The sequence below is a fragment of the Prionailurus bengalensis genome, chromosome B4 (assembly GCF_016509475.1).
Source record: "Prionailurus bengalensis isolate Pbe53 chromosome B4, Fcat_Pben_1.1_paternal_pri, whole genome shotgun sequence".
NCBI classification, from domain to species: domain Eukaryota; kingdom Metazoa; phylum Chordata; class Mammalia; order Carnivora; family Felidae; genus Prionailurus; species Prionailurus bengalensis.
The window spans coordinates 96594090-96616517 of record NC_057358.1 but is presented as its reverse complement, the minus strand read 5'-3'; the positions used below and the strand labels follow the sequence as shown (position 1 = coordinate 96616517).

Sequence of the window (22428 nt, the reverse complement as noted above, 5' to 3'; positions counted from 1 at the left end):
ACTCTTTCATATCTCAAAGAAAACTGCATCAGCTTCTGATCCAAAATGACCACGTGGACTTCACATGACTATTCCACACTCAAGATTTTAAGGCTAAACTTCACTCCTTCCAGCTGTTCAGAAATGTGATTACTACGTGCTTATTTTCCTTCATGCAGTGAAGATAAAATAAACTGGATATCCAAGGGGTGACAGGAAAAAAAGAAGCAGGTTTTAAACTGTATTTCCACAGTTGATAAATAAGGGTTCCCAGGGGCAATTTTGTTTTCCTTTTTATTATCCTTAGTATTTTTAGATTATACAATCTAAAATTTTATTTCAGTTGACCTTTTCATGCTCTCTGGTAGCATATTTTATCTTTTCTACATAAAAATTATTAAGTAGGAATTTTAAAATGTTTACTAATTACTTGGATTCTTAACTCTAATAAAAGTCACATCTAAATAATTAGAGTGTGTCTGGTTTTAAATATGGGTCACTTAGCAACAAGCTTAATTGTGTAGGGCTGAGAATACTTTTAAGATGCTTTAAAGAAAACATACTGGAAAAAAACAGTTCCAGTATGCGCTGTGCTGCAAGCTGATGCACAGCAAGCCAATCATCAACTTTTGAAGACGTCAAAGTAAACGAGATGTCTTGGTGTTCCTTTTCTGTGTGTGGTCCAACATGAACAGCCTTGAAGGAGTCATCAACAAACATCAGAGGAACTCAACATAACAAATGAGTATAAATCCACAAGAGTAAAATGTCTTCTGGCCCTCCAGAGCCAGCATTTAGGACCTAATTTTAATGATTATGTAGATTAATTCACTATACGCAGCTCTTCAATAATGGCATTAATTTTTTATGCAGGCTGATTTTATTTTTTAAATAGGTTCCACAGTGATGTATATTTAAAATAACCCTGAGAAAAAATTATTTATATAAACCCATTTTTCAAAGTTTAGGTTGTTATAGACCTATGAACTTCTTACAGAATAAGAGTATAGATTTCTATTCGCCTCTTTTGTTACATTTAAGCAACACTGAATACAATGGCCAGTGGATGGGGAGAATCATTGCTTGGATTCTTTCACAGACATACAGCTGAAATGATGAAACAGAGTTCCTAAGGCACAAGGAGGGAAAGCCCAAAATTTGGGATCAGACCAACAAAAGTTTGTCTTACAGCTCTACCACTTGTTTAATTTTTGACTCTGGGTAAGCTACTTAATCTCTTTAAACCCCAATTTACTTTATTCATCCAGAAAAAGAGAATCATAATACCTTGCTTTAGGGGTGACATAAAAATTAAAACAGATGCATATTTATTGTGTAAGCCATTGAAATGAGGAGGAAGTTGTTAACTCAGCATGGCCTGACCTGGCCTGACTAGTGCAACACAATAGTATGCAAAAAAATGCTTAGAACACCATGCTGTCACAAATGATAGTTATCACGCAGAGTCCAATTGATTCCTTTTATAAATTAAATGCAGAGCATGAATTTTCTAGGTTTCCTATATATCATGCTCCCCTAAGAACGTATTTCTATGCACTTGGGTGTTACAGGCTAAGAGAAGCTTTATACCCTACAGAAATTCTAGCACATTGGCAGAAGAATTCATGTACAAAATATTCACTGAGCATTGTTGTTAATATTTGAAAACCAGAAACATTAAAATGTTTATCTACAGGAGGATGACAAATTTTGATTTCCTCATTCAAACAATCTGTTCAGATAAACCACAAAAACATAACTTTAGGTAAAAACTAAAATGAAATAAAAATAAGTTGCAGAACTATGTATAATATAAACCACTTATATGAAAGTGTAAAGCATTGCATCCATATATAGAGAAGTATATATACATACTTGATAATCGTATGGTAACATGCACAGAAATGGCAAACATCAAACTCAGGACAGGAGATATCTCTAAGGGAGGAGGCAAGGCAATGAGATCAGGCAGGTGTACACAGAGGACTTCAACTCTATCCAAAGTGTTTTACTTTCTCAACAACTAAATAAGACTAGAGCAAAGATGGTAAAATGTTCAGATTCTCTAGAGCCAGCAAGTAGGCATGTGGAGTTTATTATATTATTCTTTCCATTTTCTGGATATCTGAAATATTTCACAATAAAAGGCAGCAGGATTCCCAGTCATATAAGTAAAGACAAGCAACTTCCCCAAAACAAACAACAGATGTTTCAGAAATACTCAGAAGATGAAGAGGGACAGGGATGGTGGAGGTGGGAGAGGTGGTAAACGGGATAAAAAGGGCTGGGTAGGGAAGAGACAGTCCTCTCTGACTCTTTGAAATTTACCCCTAACGGTTAACAAAAGAATTCAGCTACATAAGATTTAAAGAGGATAACAATGATTAGCTGTTAATCCAGAAATCAGATTACTATACAGTGTATACAGTATCTAAAAACATATTTAAGTTTAAAATACTTACTGCAACCCCACTCTTGGTGGTAGTTTCTTTGTACGTGAAGTTGCAAATTGCCCAGGCTAAATAATATGTAGACATGAGAGGGGTCTGTGAAAAGTGATCCGTAACCCATCCATCTTCCTCAAACACGGAAGTTTCCACTGGCATATTGGATAAAGATAAATAGGTTGCTTGATGCTTGATGCTAATTTTGAAAGTAGCCTTGTATATTGGCTCATCAAAACAAGGAAATGCCTTTCTGGCATGTGTAGGCGAAAACTGAGTAACACCAAGGAACCTGGAAAAAAGAAAATGACATTCTCAATTACATTTATGGCTGGAGTTAAGTTATGCCCATTTTACATGCTTCTGCTGATAAAATAATATATTTTTGCCAAATCACAAGTTCTGAACTGAACTGAAGTTCATGAATAGCATGAAAGTACAATTCATGTATATTTCCCCGACAACAAAATTCCTTCAGGGAAGTTTTTGTCTCATTTGAGATACATTCTCCAAACCCAGACCAGTGCTTACTAGAGAAAATATGACACTTTACAGAAAAACAACTCGTTTCCATCACATTGAAAAATACTTGGAAATAATGGTTCTCCTTTTTAGTATGCCCCCCATTTTCTCTTCTAAAGCTGTATAAGTAAAGACAGTAAAACCAAAATCTGATGTTGTCATCAGATACATGTAGAACAGACCACCAGTGGGAAACATCTGTGCCCTCAAACTTCAGCAAGACACGATCTGATTTTGTAAGAACTTTGAAACCTGACAAAAGTTGGTTGAAATTCTGGCCTCACAACATTCTCAGCTGTATCCTGGATGATTACTAAATTTCCCTAAGGTATAGGTGCTCATCGCTTGAAAGGAAATAATCAAACATAACTTTTAAAAAATATTGTAAAGTGTGCAATATTTTTTACAGGAGAAGCGTGTAAAGCATCTATCACTGTAAAAGATGAAGAGCAACCATCAGACAGCTAATAAATGGCAGCCAGCCAATAAGTGATATTGATTCACAATATCTTTAACTTTACTTGAGCCTTTTGACACATGTTTATATTCAATGACCCAGAGAATATTAGTTTTTACTACCTATATATTTATTACATAAATTATAACTTTGATATTATTATGTTAATACAATACAAATTAATATAATAAATATAAACATGTCAATGTGTGCTCATGTGTATATATCTATATAAATTTATAGAAATCTTTAAGTTTTCAGATCAAGCTGCAAAGTTGCATCTCATTAAAACTCTAGCTAGAAGCACCCTCTACATTCTTTCAGTTATAGTTACAAACTAAGAACCTTAAGGAAACCTTTTTTTTTTAAAAAAAAGGAGACCATTATTTATGAAAACATTCATGACACGAGTCAATTAAACTTTTCTGATAATACTAGTTATAAAACTCGATATAAGGCAATTAAATATCAGACTTCATAAAACGTTACTAAGTGGAAAATGGAAAAAAGAGTCTCTTTAACAAATGGTACTGGGACGGGCTCTGTGCTGGCAGCTCAGAGCCTGGAGCCTGCTTCAAATTCTGTGTCTCCCTCTCTCTCTGCTCCTCCCCGGCTCAGGCTCCGTCTCTCTCTCCTTCAAAAATAAACAAAAACATTTAAAAAAAAAATGGTACTGGGGCACCTGGGTGGCTCAGTCGGTTGAGCGTCCGACTTCAGCTCAGGTCACGATCTCGCGGTCCGTGAGTTTGAGCCCCGCGTCAGGCTCTGGGCTGATGGCTCGGAGCCTGGAGCCTGCTTCCAAGTCTGTGTCTCCCTCTCTCTCTCTGCCCCTCCCCCATTCAGGCTCTGTCTCTCTCTGTCCCCCAAATAAATAAGCATTAAAAAAAAATTTTTTTTTTAAATGGTACTGGGAGAACTGGACAGCAACACGCAGAAGAATTAAACTAGACCACTTTCTTACACTATTTACAAAAATAAACTCAAAATGGATGAAGGACCTGAATGTGAGACAGGAAACCATCAAAACCCTAGAGGAGAAAGCAGGAAAAAACCTCTTTGACCTCAGCCACAGCAATTTCTTACTCGACACATCTCCAAAGGCAAGGGAATTAAAATCAAAAATGAACTATTGGGACCTCATCAAGATAAAAGGCTTCTGCACTGCAAAGGAAACAATGAACAAAACTAAAAGGTAACTGATGGAATAGGAAAAGGTATTTGCAAATGACATATTGGAAACAGGGATAGTATCCAAAACCTATAAAGAACTCAACAAACTCCATACCCAAAAAACAAATAATCCAGTGAAGAAATGGGCAGAAGGCATGAATAGACACTTTTCCAAAGAAGACATCCAGAAGGCCAACAGACACACGAAACGATGTTCAACATCACTCCTCATTAGGGAAATACAAATCAAAACCAAACTGAGTTATCACCTCATACCATCAGAGTGGCTGAAATGAACAAATCAGAAGATTATAGATGCTGGCGAGAATGTGGGGAAATGGGAACCTTCCTGCACTGTTAGTGGGAATGCAAACTGGTGCTGCAGAGGTTCCTCAAAAAATTAAAAATATAACTACCCTATGACCCAGCAATACCACTGCTATGAATTTACCCAAGGGATACAGCAGTGCTGATACATAGGGGCACATGAACCCCAATGTTTATAGCAGCACTAATAGCCAAATTATGGAAAAGACCTCAATGTCCATCAACTGATGAATGGATAAAGAAGATGTGGTTTATATACACAATGGAATACTACTTGGCAGTGAGAAAGAATGAAATCTGGCCATTTGTAGTAATGTGGATGGAACTGGAAGGTATTATGTGAAGTGACATAAGTCAGGAAGAGAAAGAAAGATACCTTATGTTTTCACTCATATGTTGATCTTGAGAAACTTAACAGAAGACCATGGGGGAAAGGAAGGGGAAAAAAATTTACAGAGCGGGAGAGAGGCAAACCATAAGTGACTCTTGGATACTGAGAATGAACTGAGGGTTGATGGAGGTGAGGGGAGAGGGGAAAGTGGGTGATGGACATTGAGGAGGGCACTTGTTGGGATGAGCACTTGGTGTTGTATGGAAACCAGTTTGACAATAAATTATATTAAAAAAATAAACAATAAATAAAAATAAAAGGTTCTTTCCTGAGGTGACTGGGTGGCTCAGTCAATTAAGCGTCCAACTTCAGCTCAGGTCATGATCTCACAGTTCATGAGTTCAAGCCTCACATTGGGATCTCTGCTGACAGCTCAGAGCCTGGAGCCTGCTTTGAATTCTGTGTGTCCTTCTCTTTCTCTGCCCCTCTCCTGCTCATTCTCTCTCTCTCTCTCTCTCTCTCTCTCTCTCTCTCTCTGTCTCTCTCTCCCCTCTCTCTCTCTCTCAAATAAATAAATAAATAAATAAATAATAAATAAATAAACATTAAAAATATATATAAAAGGCCCTTTCCCCTATAAGTAATTCTGCCACCACTCCTCTCTCCATCATCCACAGTGTTCATGGTTAATCTAACATGGCTCACTTTCCCACTGAACCCAAACTTGGCCTCAGAATTATTCTTAGCATAGCACTTGAGGCAGCTACTACCAATTAATAGGAGTTGATATGTGCATTGAATCTTATTGGCTATCCCTAGCTCAACCATCAGATGTAAAAGTTCATACCATTTTAACATTATGAAGCTTACATTTATCATTGAGAGCCTACTTTTTTAAAACTTAGTTTTGAAATGGAGAAAAATAAGACATTTTCAAGATGAATTGTATACTTATTCTCAGAGAGAGGATTCTTGGGAGTTAGCTTGGGAGCAGTACTGGGCTACTACATAGCAGGCTTGGGTAATGCCTGAGCCTGTTTTTTTCATTAGTAGAAGGAAAATAATAATGCTTTCTAGGCCTTCCTTCCAAAGCTGTCGAGATGACAAAATGATATAATATATGGGAAAGTCTTAACTACAAATCTTCAGATGAATATAAGGTTAAAGTTGGAAGCAATCTTAGAAACAAATTGTCCAGCTCTCATAAATTTCTAAAATGAAAAAGTAGTTCCAATAGGGTTAAGTGATTTGTCCACAGTTTATACTGGCAATTAGTACAAAGCTGTGTCTAGCAGTCACATTTTCTGCATCTCAGTAAGAAGTAATTGTATTTCAAGAAGAGTAAAATGAATCATTAGCCGTAATTTATAAACAATGTTTTAATTTGACTTTTGGTAACAAAGGTTCTTCTTTCCAAATTTGCCGGTACCATGGTAGTATTTTTCCTTATGATTTTCTTTTGACAGTAATAGTTTTGTTTAATGAAATGTCGCTACCTTTTAGTTAACATGTACCCATTTACAATTTCTCTCCACATGCTTTTGTCTTACCTAATGTTCTTGTATCTCATCTTTCCATCTTATTAATTGAAATATCCACTGAGCTTGATATTTCTCTCCTGAGCTGTTTAAAATTTATCTACAGGATTTCATATACAAGGAAAAAGTGTTCCTTTTTAACTTTCAAGTATCTGAGGACTCCAATTCCACCACCGAACAAATAGATGTGGTCTGCTGTGTATGAGCTTTTCACTATATTAAGTACGTGGTAGGATTTTTTTAAAAATATAACCATTTTTGTCCTTAAGGTCTTTTCAATCTAACTGAAAAGAAAAAATATATATACATATACATAAAAACACAAGTAACAACATTGGGGGGAAAGTTCTACAAGAGTTCAACAGAGGGGATGCTATTAGAATGTATTAGTCATTAAGTAAAAATCAAAGGTGTGTTTGGCATTAAGCAATTAATGGGTAGGAATTTATTAGATGTAGAATATTAAATACTCTGGGTTAATGAGAAATTAATAAACCAAATATTTATATAGAAGAATCATGTTGTGCAGCCTCTTTTTGCCTTACATAGTATGTAAATATGTTAGTAAAGCTAGCAATTTAAATCACTGATTCTCAGGGTTGAAAGGGATATAAAGATCATCTAGTGACTTTTTCTGCAATTAATATTCTTAATGAATTCACACACACAGTATATATCTATGCACAGAGGGCCACCATATATTCTGATAATGTCTAAATGAGGAAATACCAATTTCACAGTCTGGCAACTGAGGACGATTGCAATGGAATTTCAATTCAGTATTTAGGAAATCAAAAGAAGTCCCTTGATGAAGAAGAACAGTTGGATGAGATTACTTTTAGGTCTTTTCCAAGCTCAAGATCCTGTAACTGTACAATATTCAGAAATAAAATATTCTCTCTATTTGATGAGATTTTTTAATAGTAAATTACACTACCACTAAATAGCTTTTTACTGCAAGCTCTATAATGCATTTGCTTCTCTTAATCATTATTCTTGACTATTCAATACTGAAGAGAAAAAGATAAATATATATGCATCATTCCCTCAAGGAGTTTATACTCTAATAAAAGAAATTAAACAAATACCTAAACCGGCATTCTACAAAAAGCCATGACAAAGAAGGAAAATGTACGAAGAACTTACATTCTCCTGAAGCAAGGCTTCTCAATCTTGGAACTACTGACATTTAAGGTTGGATAATTATTCTTTGTGGGGGGCTGTCCTCTGCACTTTAAGATGTTGAACAGCATCCAGGGCCTCTACCACTAGATGCCAGTAGCATTTCCCACCCAGCTGTGACAACCAAAACATATCCAGGCACAGCAACTGTATTGTACCCTGGCGTTGGGGCGGGGGTGGGGGAGGGGGCAAAAAATTTACCCAGTTGAGAACTACTGGCCTTAAGAATTGAAGAGGCTTTATGGAGGAAGAAGTCTAAGAATTGATCTTAAAGCCTGGGTAGTGTTTTAAAGGTCAGAAGCAGATGACGAAGTGAGCAAGTCGACTGTAAGTAGCACAGAAATAAGCCTTTAAAAAAGTATCGACTCACTTATTAAGTTAGTGCGCTGTCTGTTCTCTCACAGATTCTCATTTTATCAGGACTCAGTATTTCTGGTCCATCTCTAACACCCCTCTCACCCTTGATATTCTCCTGTCTAACAAAGAGACCTAGTTCAAGGCTCAGTACCCTCAACAGGCAACAGGTTCTGCTGGATTTCAAAAAAAATAGAATTCTGTCTTCATTGTATGTATTTTAGGGTTGCCTTCGACTGGTGGAAGGGGCACTTCTCTTCTGCTTACTGACATTAAAAACAGCAGAGAGGCCTCTAAAGAAGGTGAGTAGAAAATAATGAATTTGGGTTTTGAGTAAATTCGAAGTAAGTTTGAGTTGGTAGCAGGACACCAGATAGAAGAAGTACAAAAAATTAATTAAAAATAGAAAAAATTGTAATATACAGTATGGATCCAAAATACATATGCAAATGCAGCAAGAAGTAATATAAAACAGCAGGAGGCAGAAGGTAATAGGGACAAGTAGTTCGTTTTCGGTTTTTCTCCTGCTTCTTTAAACAAAATCATTTTCATCTTTTAATGAATCTCTCTATTACCATGAAAAATTCCACTTCCAAAAGTGACATCTAGAAGTGTCATTCCAAGAATGCCACTTTAGCATAACGAGAAAAACGTAAATAATATACATGTATTTTAATTCTCTTCTATCTAAAATAAATCACTTTATTTCTTAACAACTTGTCTATTTGACATTTTGGTTGAGCTGAGGAGGGCATAGAGCTCTGTGTTGCTTCTGAAGGATACAGAGAATTGATTTCTTCTTATTTCTGCGGAAGTTCACTAGGCAAGCTACTTGTGTCAAGTCATTATGATAAGATTCAGCAGAAGTAATGCATTAACGTTGGCTGATATTGCCAACAAATTACTGTATGTGATACAAAACAATTTCTGTTCCATTATTTTCAGTTTGCCTTTTCATAAAGTTAAAATATGCAGAGGAAACCAACATTTGCATGACACTGTTAGCATGCAGATTGATTCATGGCTTTTCTCTGTGGAGCCCACCAAAACCAGGAGAACCTCACAAAGGGCATGCCCCGTTGGAGAGGTTTCCATTAGGACCACATTTATGCATACCACACATACAGCAGTGAAAAATGATCTTTGAACTTGCTTCCATTGCAATAGCAATCTGCCTGGTGTTGCAAGAGTTTCAGATTGATAATAAAAACTCCCAAGATCTAACGAAAAGTTCTAATGGAACATCTAGTTACTATTCAACTGTTTGCAGTAAATGGACTCAGTTGACAAGGTCATGGAAGTTACACGTGTCCCATTTAAAGTTAAGGTTGTTAATCAAAATGCAAATTATTACTCAATGACAAAACATTTTAAGCCAAAATGGGTCGTTGTTTAGACTGTGTGTTTTTATGTACTTCAATGAGTCATTAAACCTCTGCCATTTCAGAAAAGTACTCCTGCTGAATATTCAGTGCTATAAGCAAGCGTGTAATCTATTTTTTTAAATAACCATTCTAGTAAACTAAAAACATAATGCAATAATGCCAGCAATATGTATGTAGGAAGTGGTGCATATGTGAATAATCGTGTTATAAAAACAGAGCACAATATTCATAATTGTTTTCCTATTTATGTACTAAATACTCTTATCAAAAATGAGTCCTGAGTGCTTGATCACCATTGATGAAGAATATTATGAATGCACTAAAATTACTTCTGCAAGCCATAATATTAGGTTCTCATAGGCATAAATAAACTAGTGTCTGAGATTCGTTTGTTTAATATTGGAAGGAGGCAAAGCATTGTGTAAGTATTATAAAATACTGCTACTGTCAGAACTCAAAGTCTTGGGAACAATAGCTAATGACTGGTGTACCTCTCCCTTGGTCCTCGGGGTTTTACAATTTGATGCACCGACTTCCAGTGACAAGGAGGGCACCCCCCCCCCCCGACCTCTGCTATTCTCACTGCTGATAGAGAGCAGCACCATAATCAGAGAGGTGTCTGTTCCCTTTGTTTCCTTATTCTCTTCCTGCTCTCTCAGCCCTCTCCATCTCATCATGTCTGGCTCAAGCATGGCGTTTCTCTAGCTGGGCAATACCATAGCGCTTCTCTTCGCTCTCTTCCTCATGGTGGAAAGGCTCTGCTTTCTCCTCTGTCTTTTGAATTTTGCTTGTGGGGCAAAACAAAGAGCAGTGGAGGCAATGGCTACAAGGACAATTCCCACCCCTGCCTTGCTAGTAGGAGAAACCCCAAGGTAAAAATATTGACCCTCTATGACCCTGTACCAGTGCAAAGAGTAGATCTCCAGCCATAGAATAATATAATAATATTAATACCCACAAAAGTGTTTACCATTTGTCAGACACTGCTCTAAATGTTTTATTACTTAACTCATGTGATCCTCACAATAACCCTATCATCATCCCCATTTTCCAGATGAAGACACCAGACACAGAACAGTTAGGAAATGCAGCCAGGGTCATAAAGCTAGCTTTGCTAGTAAGAAGCAGAGTCAGGACATGAACCCAGGCAGCCTGGTTTCAGAGTCCCTGAACACACTAAACACACACACATCTTTTCCATCCACCAACATAACCAAAAGTGGCTTGAAACTGTTCTTAAAAGAGATAAAAAGTAACCAAGAGCGGTAACTTTAAAACTTCATTCTTTTTCTACCCATTCCTCTGATTTTTTTTCATCTGTGTGGTCACAGGGAAAGATCTGAATAATTAAAGTAAAACTTCACCCTGCAAGTGAACGTAGGTCTAAACTAGGAAGGATCAGCTCATCCTATCTCTGAAAAAAACAGTGCTAGAGCTCCTTGAACCACCCAGCCACTCATTTATTCAGTAACTGAGCAGGGAAGTCAGGAGGGGTGAGCATGGGGCCCCTCCCCCCAATTCAGCCCCACCTTATCTTGCCAATCTTATTCCCAACACCACCATCCATTGTGGCCACATGCATCATTCCAGATTGGCCAGGAAACTGAGAAGAGTGGGGAGTATCTTTTATCTTTATATTCACCCACATTCAACATAGTGACAGTCGACTTGCTATTGTCTACTCTCTAGTGGCAAAAAGCAGGATGACATGGGACTTTGAAAAGCTGTGGAGGACCCCAGCCACTGTTGCAAATCTGAAAGCACACAGGGGACAGACAAACAATTAAAAGGAAGTTGACCACTTTGACAGTGATGATGATTATCATTGCTGGCCAGTGGGATAATGAACATGGGGTGATGAGGAACACCCTTCCTTACAGACTGTAAAACATTTATGTATTAAACCTTAATCATTTCTTCCTTGCTCCTTTTATACCATCCTTTGCAGATGTGCTTAAAGGAGTCCCATTCTTTCTTGTCATCACATGGACAAATGTCCCCATCCTCAGCAAACCTAAATCATCACCCTGGACTACTGCCTGAAGCCCATTCCCATCCCCATTGGTGAGAATTGGTTTGAGGAAATAAACATGCTTTGCAAACCAAATACCAGAAAACCAGTCACAGATCCATCTTGTTCAAAAGAGATCCAGAGCAGATAGGCCCTGTTTAGGCTTCAGAGTACTTTGAATAAATAAAAACTACTTTAACTCTTTCAGAGAAAGTGTGTATTTTATTACTATCCAGAGTAATCAAATAAGATGGCCTCATGAAAAACACAGCAAGATAAACACCAACTGTATGGATTTTCCCACCCAACTGCGTTATTAACTGAACAAACATTTGTAAAACGATTTTTGTAGATTAGGTTTTTTGGTGGCATTCTAAATTGTGACCAAAATCTAGACTGGACTCAGTTTGGCCATATGGTTATGTGTGTCTGACAGAAAGGCAATGAGTTAAGTCCATAAAGGAACCATATAAAAAAAAGTTTTCACAGACACAAATGGTTTTTTACAAGTTTTTCAGTTCAGAGCCTTCTACAGAGGAGCAAAAAGACATGAATTCCAGCTTGCTCATGTAACAATATCTCCTCACCAGAGTGAATGGGAGAAATGAGGCTGCTTTCAACATAAAAGCAATGTGGTGGTTTTCTTGTTTTTATTAAATATCATGATTATTAATTCAGTCCAGAAAACTACAAGGCATCAAACCATCTACACTAATACCACAAAAGATCAAATGCCTATCCATAAAATCCTCTAGCCTCTCCACAAGATTCCTGCAAAAGAGTTTTTGCAATTCTCTTTGAGAACCACAGTATTATTTTCCAATTTTACTTGGAGATCATGGTTTCTCTTTAAATACCTTTTATAGAAAAAGACCACTTATTTTTATTTTGTGTTCTGTAACTGTGGCATATTATAGACCCAGTCAAAGTTTGTCAAAGAAAAATAGTCTCCCTTTTGAAAGTGAATAAAATATTCATTTACTTTGAGTAAATTTCCTCTTTGAGTCCAACCATCTGGTTCTAAATAAGGTACCCTACTTTGAACATGGATATGCTTGCCATCTGGCTACCCGATAGCGGCAATTACTTCAGGTAAATGAACCTATACCTAATTCTAAGCAAGTATATTCTACTATAGGATCCTGTGGCATAAATACACACCCTTTTTATCTGCCTACCACGCACCAACTTGAGGCAAAAATGAGTGTGTGTTCTGCCTAATGGAGATAACTGACTGCCATGTGCAAACATTTCAAATCTGAGAGAAACTTATTTGCAGTATTCAACAAGTGGTGAATTTTCCCTTTAGCCAAATGCTCAACAGAAAGTAGAGGAGCCTTGGGCTTTAAGAAGGAGTGGGTCCCTCTACCATCGTCCAGTGCAGGATGGGAACTAGGGATGTTGAGTGTTCCCTGTAGGACAAAACCAGGTCCCATTCAACACCTAGTGGGGGATAAAACCTTCCAGGGGTCATAAGTATATAACAGTAGTGAAATCTAATTTTCCTGCCCTCACCTGACTTCTTCCTCTCAGACCTCTGAGGAGTAAACCAAAGAACCAGATTGACTGGGTATTAATGTGTTGTTTCCAAGAAGCTAAGTAAGGTGGACCGAATTGTAGTACTGTTCTTTAAATATTTCCAGTTGTTCACTTTGACTCCTCATTAGGCAGCATAAGTATTTATTTTTATTACAAAAATTATCCAACAATTAAATTGGCAAAAATTATGACTAACTAAAGATCAAGCTATTTAATCATTAATCAAATGAAAATTTAGAATTTGCATCTATGTCCTCTTCGAAAGTGTGTTTTTAAATGCCAGATTACAGAGCATTTGGGGAACAAAATCATCACCAACCGAAGTCCAAACCTGGCTGAGTTCCTGACATTAGTATGTTTAAAAAGTGTTCCAAAAAAAAAAAAAAAAAAAGAGGTTAGAGTGGGAGAGAGCCAAAGCATAAGAGACTCTTAAAAACTGAGAACAAACTGAGGGTTGATGGGGGGTGGGAGGGAGGGGAGGGTGGGTGATGGGTATTGAGGAGGGAACCTTTTGGGATGAGCACTGGGTGTTGTTTGGAAACCAATTTGACAATAAATTTCATATATTGAAGTAAATAAATAAATAAATAAATAAATAAATAAATAAATAAATAAAGTGTTCCAAGTACCCATAGTAACAACAGCAATCAAAAAATCAAAAAACTTTTAATATATGTAATATTAACATAATTGTGAAATGGCTCATTAGATTGTCTTTGCCATATCAACTCCAGCTAGAAACATTCAAGAAATTATCATATTCACTCTGGTATTGAAGGAAAAAAAAAGTATGAAGAAGAATAAGGACTTTCTCTAAGATGCTATTTAGAAACAAAACCATCCTGAGATGCCCAGAAATACTGAATCCTGATTTTCTATTGGGATGCAGAGTTTAGCCACATGTACACTAGGTTAAACTTTCAACCAAGTTATTTATGTCTTTGGGAGAAAATCGGGAGGGAGTTTGAACACAAACATGCACTAGGGGTACAAGAAATCAGTTATGGGTCAAGCAGAAACATCTGGTCTTTTTAAGAGTCCTGTTAATTTGAAAGCGCTGACCAAAACAAGCTCAGTTCCACCAAATACATTTTGGCATGGCTTAAAAAAAAAAAAGCAGGATTTGTTGGAAGTATTTATTTCACTAGAGCAAGATTTATCAGTAATGATATGCAACTCCCACTATTGACATTTCAACATAAGCTTGTTTCCAAACACAACATGCAAATTTGCCTTATATGCCTTTTCTCCCATATCTGATATGATCATGGGTTTTTAAAAAATATATTTAATCTGTATTGTTCAGAATATGTTGAAGGAAGTGGTAGAAGAGGCTTAAATTATCCACTTCTGATTGTAGGAGCTTGAAAGTGAATAATTTATACATTCACTTATAGGAGGCTTTAGCTATCACACAGCTACTAAACCATTGGAAAATTTATCTGAGGTTACTTCATAGCACACTATAAAAGAATAAAACTTTTGTGTCTTCCCACAACACAGTGAAATTTCCCAGTCTCCTATACAATAACAAACTTCTTCTGTGAGTTCGCAGAGACCACAAGCCCTGGCCCATCAGAAAACCAAAGTTCAAGTCCTACCTCTCCACTGACAAGCCTGCTGATCTCAGGCACCCAGGGCTGCTCTGAGCCTCAGTTTTCTGCTGTTGTGAAAATCATTTGAGAACTGGGGAGGCTCTGCTAGGGGCATCACTGCTAATCTCCAGCCTGCCTCTACTTCTAAGGTTGTCGATTTCTTTTTTAAGTTCATTTTGGTTGTTTGCGGGCCCTCTACTCATTTCATTAATGACTCAAGGTTATTTTAAATGCAATGGATTAGGGCAAAAAGCAAGAATCACTTGTTTATTCATACAATAATATGCTTGAATGCTTACTACCATAGGATACTCATAATAGCCAATATTTATAGTGGACACTCTATATGCCAGGTATAGGTTAAGTGCTTTTCAATGCATTTGTTCATGGACACCTGCAACAATCCTGTGAGAATATTACTATTATCATCAAATTAAAACTAAAAGTCCGGGCTCTGGAGTCAAACTGCTTGGGTCTAAATCCCTGCTTTGTCAGCTCACTATGTGACAAATGACTTGACCTCTTGCCTCCATTTCCCTATCTATAAGATAGGAAGTGTCCTGGACAGCACCTTCCACACAGGGTTCTTGTAGGAGTGAGTTAACATACGTCCCTGGATAAGCACTAAAGGCGGTCATTGTCAGCAACTGGTGACTTAGATTCGTCAGCTTCTTCGAGCCTTCACCACAGCCACAGTTGTATCTGGGATTCGAACCCACTTTTGTTTGACTCCAAAGTCTGAGCTCTAAACAAGTGGTGGAAAGCCCCACAGCCTCTCCAAAAAATAAAGAATAAAAGACGGTCCAAATCTAAAAAGCATCAAAGGCACTCGTTAACAAGGCATTTGAGACTGACGCTAGCTTTCCCTCTTTTCACCTCTGGAGTCATTTCCAGAGGCAGTAACTCAAGAACAACAAAAAACTGGAGTCACTCTGCGTTAAGAGACACCTGGCAGCACTTGCAAGGAAATTTCTCGCTGGCATTGACCATGGGAGCCTCCCCGGGTCCCTGTCAGCCTCCCCCTTAGTCTGTCACCTGGACCTGCTCTTACTGCTCTGAATCTCAAGTTCCAGTTTTGGAAAACTTGAAGCAGCCAAAGTCATTCTCTACTCTGCGCCTGCCAGATAATAGGCGAGGTGGGCACGTTGAGGGGGAGGGAACGATTTGCCCTGCACTGACTTCTTACTTGGATGTGCCCCGGCCTTTGGCCCGCACGTATTTTCCCTGGACCGTATCTTGGCAGGCTTTTGATGCCACCCTGGTATCGCTCAGATTTCACACTACACTTTAAAAAGACCTGTGCTAGACTACGCTAGCTAAGGAACTTTGACGGGTGGGGGTTCCAGACTAGAGGAGGGGGTGGCATTCATTGTTTGGCACTGATGAGTGAGTCTGTGGAGTTGGCAGCAGTGAAAGCCCGGGTATGTGGGAGATCCCAAGGGGTCTGGGTAATGGTCCTACCCCCACCTTACGCTTCCTTCCCCCACCACTCGCTTTTCGGGTCTCAGAAGCCAGCCCGGTCCCTGGGGTCGCCGGCCGCCCAGCCGTTTGAGCAGCCTGGCTGGGTGGGGCGGCGCCGGGCACCGCCTCCCTCCCTACCTTCTCTCCCCGTGGAGCACGTAGGAGCTGCGGAAGAAGCCCAAGAGCTCGTTCTCGATCAGGGCGTTGTAGATGATCTTCAGGTTGTAATTCCTCTGCGCGTCCAAGGTCCTATTCAGCACCACCACCAAGACCTGGGTTTGCGGGTAGAGGAAAAAGCCGGCCACCGGAACAGCCCCCGCCACCCGGTCCTCGGCCACCTGCACCTTCTCGACCGCCACCCGGGAGGCGTGCAGCACGACGTAGCGGGTGGCGTTCCGGCACGCGATCTCCACGTTGACCTCCCCGGAGAAGGTGAAGTTCTCCATGAAGGCGGTGAGCATCAGATTGTAGTGCAGCGGCTTGAGGTGGCCCGACAGGCGCAGCTGCGTCCACGGCTGCCACTGCTCCCGCTCCTCCTCCGACGGCGGCTGGGCTGACGGGGTCCCAGGGGTGGCCTCCCCGCCTACCTCGGGCTGCGAGGAGTCTCCGCCGGCATGGTGGTTGCGCCGGGCCGAACCCGGAAGGCTGGCGTTGCCGCCGCGCGCGGGGAAGCCGGCGGGGCCGCCGTCGGCGCCCGGCGCTGCGCTAGCTCCGCACTCGTCGAAGCGCAAGCTGAGCAGCACCGCGAGCATGGTGACCGCGAGCAGCGCCACGATAGACACGGCGAAGGCCAGCACGAGCCGCTTGTGCACCGTGATGTGGCGCTCGGTGGTGCGGGGTCGCACCCCCACGGAGTCCGTCCAGGGGTCCGAGAGCCCCCTGCCGCCGGCCCGGAGCGCGGCGTCGTTCTCCCCCATCGTGGCAGCGAAGGGTGAGCTGCTCTTCTCAGCCCCCTCCTCCTCCTCCTCCTCCTCCTTCTTCTTCTTCCTCTTCTTTTTCTTCTTCTTCTTTTTCTTCTCCTCCTCTTGCTCCCCCCGCTCGCCGTCCAGGGCCATCACACTGCCTCCTCCTCCTCCTCCCCCGCCCCCTCCGGCACCCCCCGCGAGCGGGCCACCCGGGCCACCGCCAGCGCAGGCATCAGAGAGCGCACGCGGGCCGAGGGCGCGACGCCAGCTGGGACCCTGAAGACGCCGGCCCGGGTTCTTTTAAGACGGGTTCTGGCCGCAGGCGACAGCAACCTGGGCGCCCCCCATCAGCCCCGCCTCTCTCCGGACCCCGGCGGCCGAGGCGCGGGGCTGCGAGCTCTGGGACGCGCCCAACTTAAGGAGCGTCTCGCTCGCCCCACCGCGCGCTACTTCTCCGGCCGGCGCGGGGCGCCGGGGCACATGCTGCCTCCGCCCCTGTGCGCCTGCGGCTCCCGGCTTGCCCTCCCCTGCGCCCAGCTCTCGCCCGCCTTTCTGCGGGAGCCTTCCAACGGGTCCTCCGCTAGAAAGGACTGGGAGCGGTGGAGAGGGAAGTTAGGGCTTCCGCTTTCTCTCCCCACTCCAGCGGCGGCGTTCAGTCCTCTGGGTGGGATGTGCTCGTGGCAGCAGCGGCGGCGGCGGCAACAGCGGAGGCGCCCGAGCCATGCACTCCGCAGCCGGGGGCGAGAGGATGGCCGGGGAAGAAGAGAGCGGGGTGAACCAGGCGGGCGAAGTCCCAGGGCCGCAGAGCCGCGCCGGGAATCTGCCCTGAAGAAGGCTTCTCCTCCACCCTGGACACTTTAAGCAGCGGTGGCGGCAAACGGCGTGAGGTTGCAGACCGGACAGCGAGCCTCCCTCGTTCCGACGTTGCTCTGACCTCCGGAGATGACAAGTGAGCAAGAAGTGTCCGATCGGGCCATCCCCTTCAGGTAGATGAAGCTCCGCGTTTGCTCTGTGTCCCCGTGGGGAGAGCCGGAGTGCGTGTGTGCGAGTGCGTGTGCATGTGTGCTTGTGTGTGCCTGTGTGTGTGTGTGTGTGTGTGTGTGTGTGTGTGTGTGTGTGTATACACAGTCTCCAGGTCCAGATTGCCAAGGCTACTCTGGCTGCATTAGGGGACTGAAACTCCCGGAGAAAGGCAAAGGAGAGAGCGAGAGAGCGCGAGGAGGCAGGGAAGGCGGGAGGGAGGGGAGCGGCTGAGCGGCAGAGGCAGGCACTGGGAGATTAGAGAGCTTTTCTCCGCTCTGTCACACCAGACACCCACAGCCACAGAGGGGGTTGCTGAGCCGCCTGCAAGAAGTACATTGTAAATCTTCAGCGCAGCCAGCCCCGCAGTCTCCCCTTTTCCCGACTGCTTAGCCCCATCGCGCCTCCCGGGGAGGGGGGGCGGGAATCCTTGAAGCCTCTGGCTATTAACACCGACAGCGAAGGAAGATCCTGCTGGGGAGCTGTGGCAGGATCAGATTTCACATCTAGCTCGCCTGAGGATTTGGAGGATTGTATGCAAATTGAAACAAATTCTCCAAAGCCTGACTACAGATATTATACAGTATGATGTGTCCAGGTGTGCAGTACTAAAATAAAGGCTAGCAATGAAGCATTAGAAGCCTCCAGAAGTCAAGGTGAAACAAAAGAAATATTTTTCCCAATGAATAATTCCTATTTTTAGACTGGGAAAATGATTAAAATATAATGCCAACAGTGTAACATCCAAGACCAAAAACTTCAGACTGAGAAAAGCTGGGGATCTGAGCCCCATCACTGGAGACTTACCAAAGCAGTGAACAAATATATTCTGCGACTGATTAGTGTTTCACTTCATTCAGCCACAATTACTTTTTTGCAGTTTTTAGTGTTATCAAGAAGATAGTTTAAACTTCTTGATAGTGTTATCAAGAAGATAGTTTGCTGAGGCAGGAGCATCAAAACAGGGTCATAGACAATTGGCTGCTTATGGACTCCTGTCTGTCTAAGTTTATAGAAGTTTTAAATTATGGTGCAGAGTGTATATGAGTACATGGGATATCCAACCCTTAGAATTTGTTCAAAAAAACTCGAATTGGAACAATATTCAGAAAAGAGCCACCCCAAAGGTAACAACTTGGTTGTTAGAGACAGATGTCTCTAGTTTTTAATAAAACAAAGTGTGATGGAGTTCAGAATCAGTAAACAAACAAACAAACAAAAAGAATAAATAGAAAATAAAGAATAAAAAGAGTGCTAGCCAACTAGAATTTAAATAAAAATCTGGGAAAAAAACAGAATAAAAAGAGGTAATTCCTTTTTACATGTTTCTTTCGCATCTTCAAATCCTTAAGGCATTCTAAAAATCATGTCCATAATTATTTTTCTTGCAAAAGGGAACGTTAAATGCTACTGGCTTTGTAGTCCTGAAAATATACAACTAAAATGTTGTGTTTGGTTTTCAAAGCATGACCAACAAGAAGAGACAGAATACACATCAACTGTAGCCTGACAACCACTGAAAACACAGCCTTGCTCAGTGAAGCTCTTTTCCATTTATCCCCAGATGGGCTACATGCCCAAAGCCATACATCCTAAAGGTCCATTTGAATCCTTTTTAAATGATGATGAAAAGAAGTACGGGGTGGGATTTTTTTTTTAAGCATGTTGTATGTGGGCCGCTAGCAACAGACCAAGGGAAATGCCACATTCTGTTCAAGTTACTTTTTTCTGCTCTGTTTTTAAATCTCCATGCTCTTGCTGTCCATATGTATCTGGCTGTATGCATTTTAAGAGTTTGAGGAGTTAGGATTTGTTAGTTTGTTTTCACAGAATCAGGAAATAGAGTACAGACCGGCAAAAAGCACTGTGTGACTCTTAGCAGGTCACCAGACTTCTCTGACCTCAGGGTACTAATCTGGCATTTCAAGATTATCGATCTAACATCCGTGGATTCAACTCACTGGGACTATCAGAGGGATCTGGAACATCTAGGAGTCTTAGAATCACTACCTAAATAAAGAGTTCACCCACTATGGGATCTTTAAGACCTTTCTCTAAAATGATACTAGTTTAGAAAAGATTCGAAGAAGACTTCTTTTAATCTTATTTGCATTTTATTGATGTGTTTATGTACTTCTGAAATTACTACAAGGCAACTCTCAAATAGTTGAGAATTTAAGTATATGTTTACCAATTAGTAAAGTTGCTGCTGACTGTGATTAAATTAGTGGATGCATTATTTCTGAAACCCAAGTGGAGCAGACACAACCTTATTAATACGGAGTGGACACAACTTATTAAAATATTGATTCTCTTAAAATGTAACTTCATCCAATAAACTCAATATCAAGGTCAAGTGGGTAAATATTTCTTCGTCTCATATCAGTGTTATGAAAGGGTCCCAGTAAGCTTTTCCTTTTTTTTTTTAATTTCTGAAAGTGTATAGCACCCTTCCTCTGAGAAGCACTTTGTAAATAATTTTTTAATATTGTTTTTCTAGAGAATGTGCATTCTACCCTGAAACCACGAAAAAAATAAGAGGCAAAATTTCAGATCATGTACCTAACCAAAATATTAAAGAGATGACTCACTAATATTCCTATTAAGAAGTTGCTTTCAGTGTTGTCAATCACTAAATTGAAGACAGCTTGCACTTTGCTAATGCTAGAGCCCTGTAGCAGGATAAGACTTTCCAGAGTGCTTGACGCTTCTCTCCAAAACACATTTATTGTTGGGAGAATTTTATAACCATTTTCTTAACCAACAAATGTCTTTAAATACCTTTTGTAGCCATAGTTGATTTAAGAGACTTGTAAAAGTGCAAACAGTGCGAACACTTAATATACATGAGACCGACAGAAGTTATTTTCAATTAAATCTCCACCTTGGTCCTGTGAATAATCAACGTGAACTATCTCTGAGCGAATGCACCAGCTTCAGTCTTTATTCTGTTGACACCAGAGCTGCTTTTTTTTTCCCTTCACTCTGGTTTGTATGTAGAGGCACAGCTTAAGTGTCCTTAAGGACTCAGTCCTTCAAGTGTGATGAGCACTTCACATCCAGAAGTAGCTTGTCTCAGAAGAAAGAACTAAATCCCAGTCTGCCCTCACCCCCGTACATTATCTTAACACAGTTACTTTAGGACTCAGTTTCTTGATGTGTTCGTGCTCAGGGGTCTCTCCTGGTTTTTTTCATTCTGTGAAAAAGATTCCAAAGCTAACATACTAGTCTCTTTATGCTCTCCCATGATTTTTAATTAAGTTTCTCTATTGAGAAGAAAAAAAAATTTCAATTAAAAAATCAAAGTTTCATGGGTAAAGAAACTTCATAAAAATATACCGCACTAACACAAACATGGGGAGTTGGGGAGAAAACAACCACGGCCACTCTGGCAGTGAACAGGACTGATATGTTTTGAGTGGGATGTGTTCCTGAAGGCCCCACACAATTAGAGACTAATGCTGACAACGAACGACAGAAGTCTGTTTACTAGCTAAAGTGGTGCCGCCATGTGGCAATTATAAAAAGGCAGTTTGAAGTTTGAGATTGTGAGATATATATATACATATATATATTTTTTTTAAGTAAGCTCTATGCCCAACATAGGGCTTGAACTCACAACACTAAGATCAAGAGTTGCATGCTCTTCTGACTGAGCCAGCCAGGTGCCCGGAGACTGTGATAATTTGATGAAATTTTTAATTTGAGAAAACTCACCTTATTGCCAACTTTATTAATATTTTTATATTGCATGATTTCAAAAGTTCATACCATTTAACCACTGCACCTCCTGACATTGTTGAGGGGTTTCATTTAAGAAACACTCTTCTAGATAGAATAGTCTTCAAGATCTTAAAGAGGGAATGAGGAGAGTTGTTTAAAATTAGCCATAATTGAGGCAGTGTAATTTCATGATGTCTATAGTTTGCAAACTGTAATTAACACCCTGATTTAACTGTTAGTTGTCTGACTTCTATTTATTTAAAAATATTAATCTGAAAGGAAATTATATCTAATTTGACTATGTCTCTTTTTCTCACATAAAATCTGTAAAACTGTAAAGTTTTTTTTTTAAGAAAACATTCCCTAAGCATTAATATATTACTATATGTTATTAGTCTTAGGAAAGTCTCATAATTACACTTTCACCAAAACAGAACAAGTCTTACAACACAAAAGGTCCCCTCTAGATGGCCAATATAAAAGCG

General features: G+C 40.5%; 1 protein-coding gene across 1 annotated transcript in view; it reads right to left on the bottom strand.

The window, feature by feature from the left end:
- Nucleotides 1–17365, bottom strand: part of TRHDE (thyrotropin releasing hormone degrading enzyme) — a 390625-nt gene extending 373260 nt beyond the window's left edge. The window contains exons 1-2 of the mRNA XM_043565049.1: nucleotides 16434–17365; nucleotides 2442–2715 (exon numbers count right to left, since the gene is read on the bottom strand). Of these exons, the coding sequence (XP_043420984.1) occupies nucleotides 2442–2715; nucleotides 16434–17350 (1191 nt within the window). The 5' untranslated portion in view covers nucleotides 17351–17365. The remainder of the gene's footprint in view (nucleotides 1–2441; nucleotides 2716–16433) is intronic.
- Between the last annotated feature and the right edge of the window lie 5063 nt (nucleotides 17366–22428).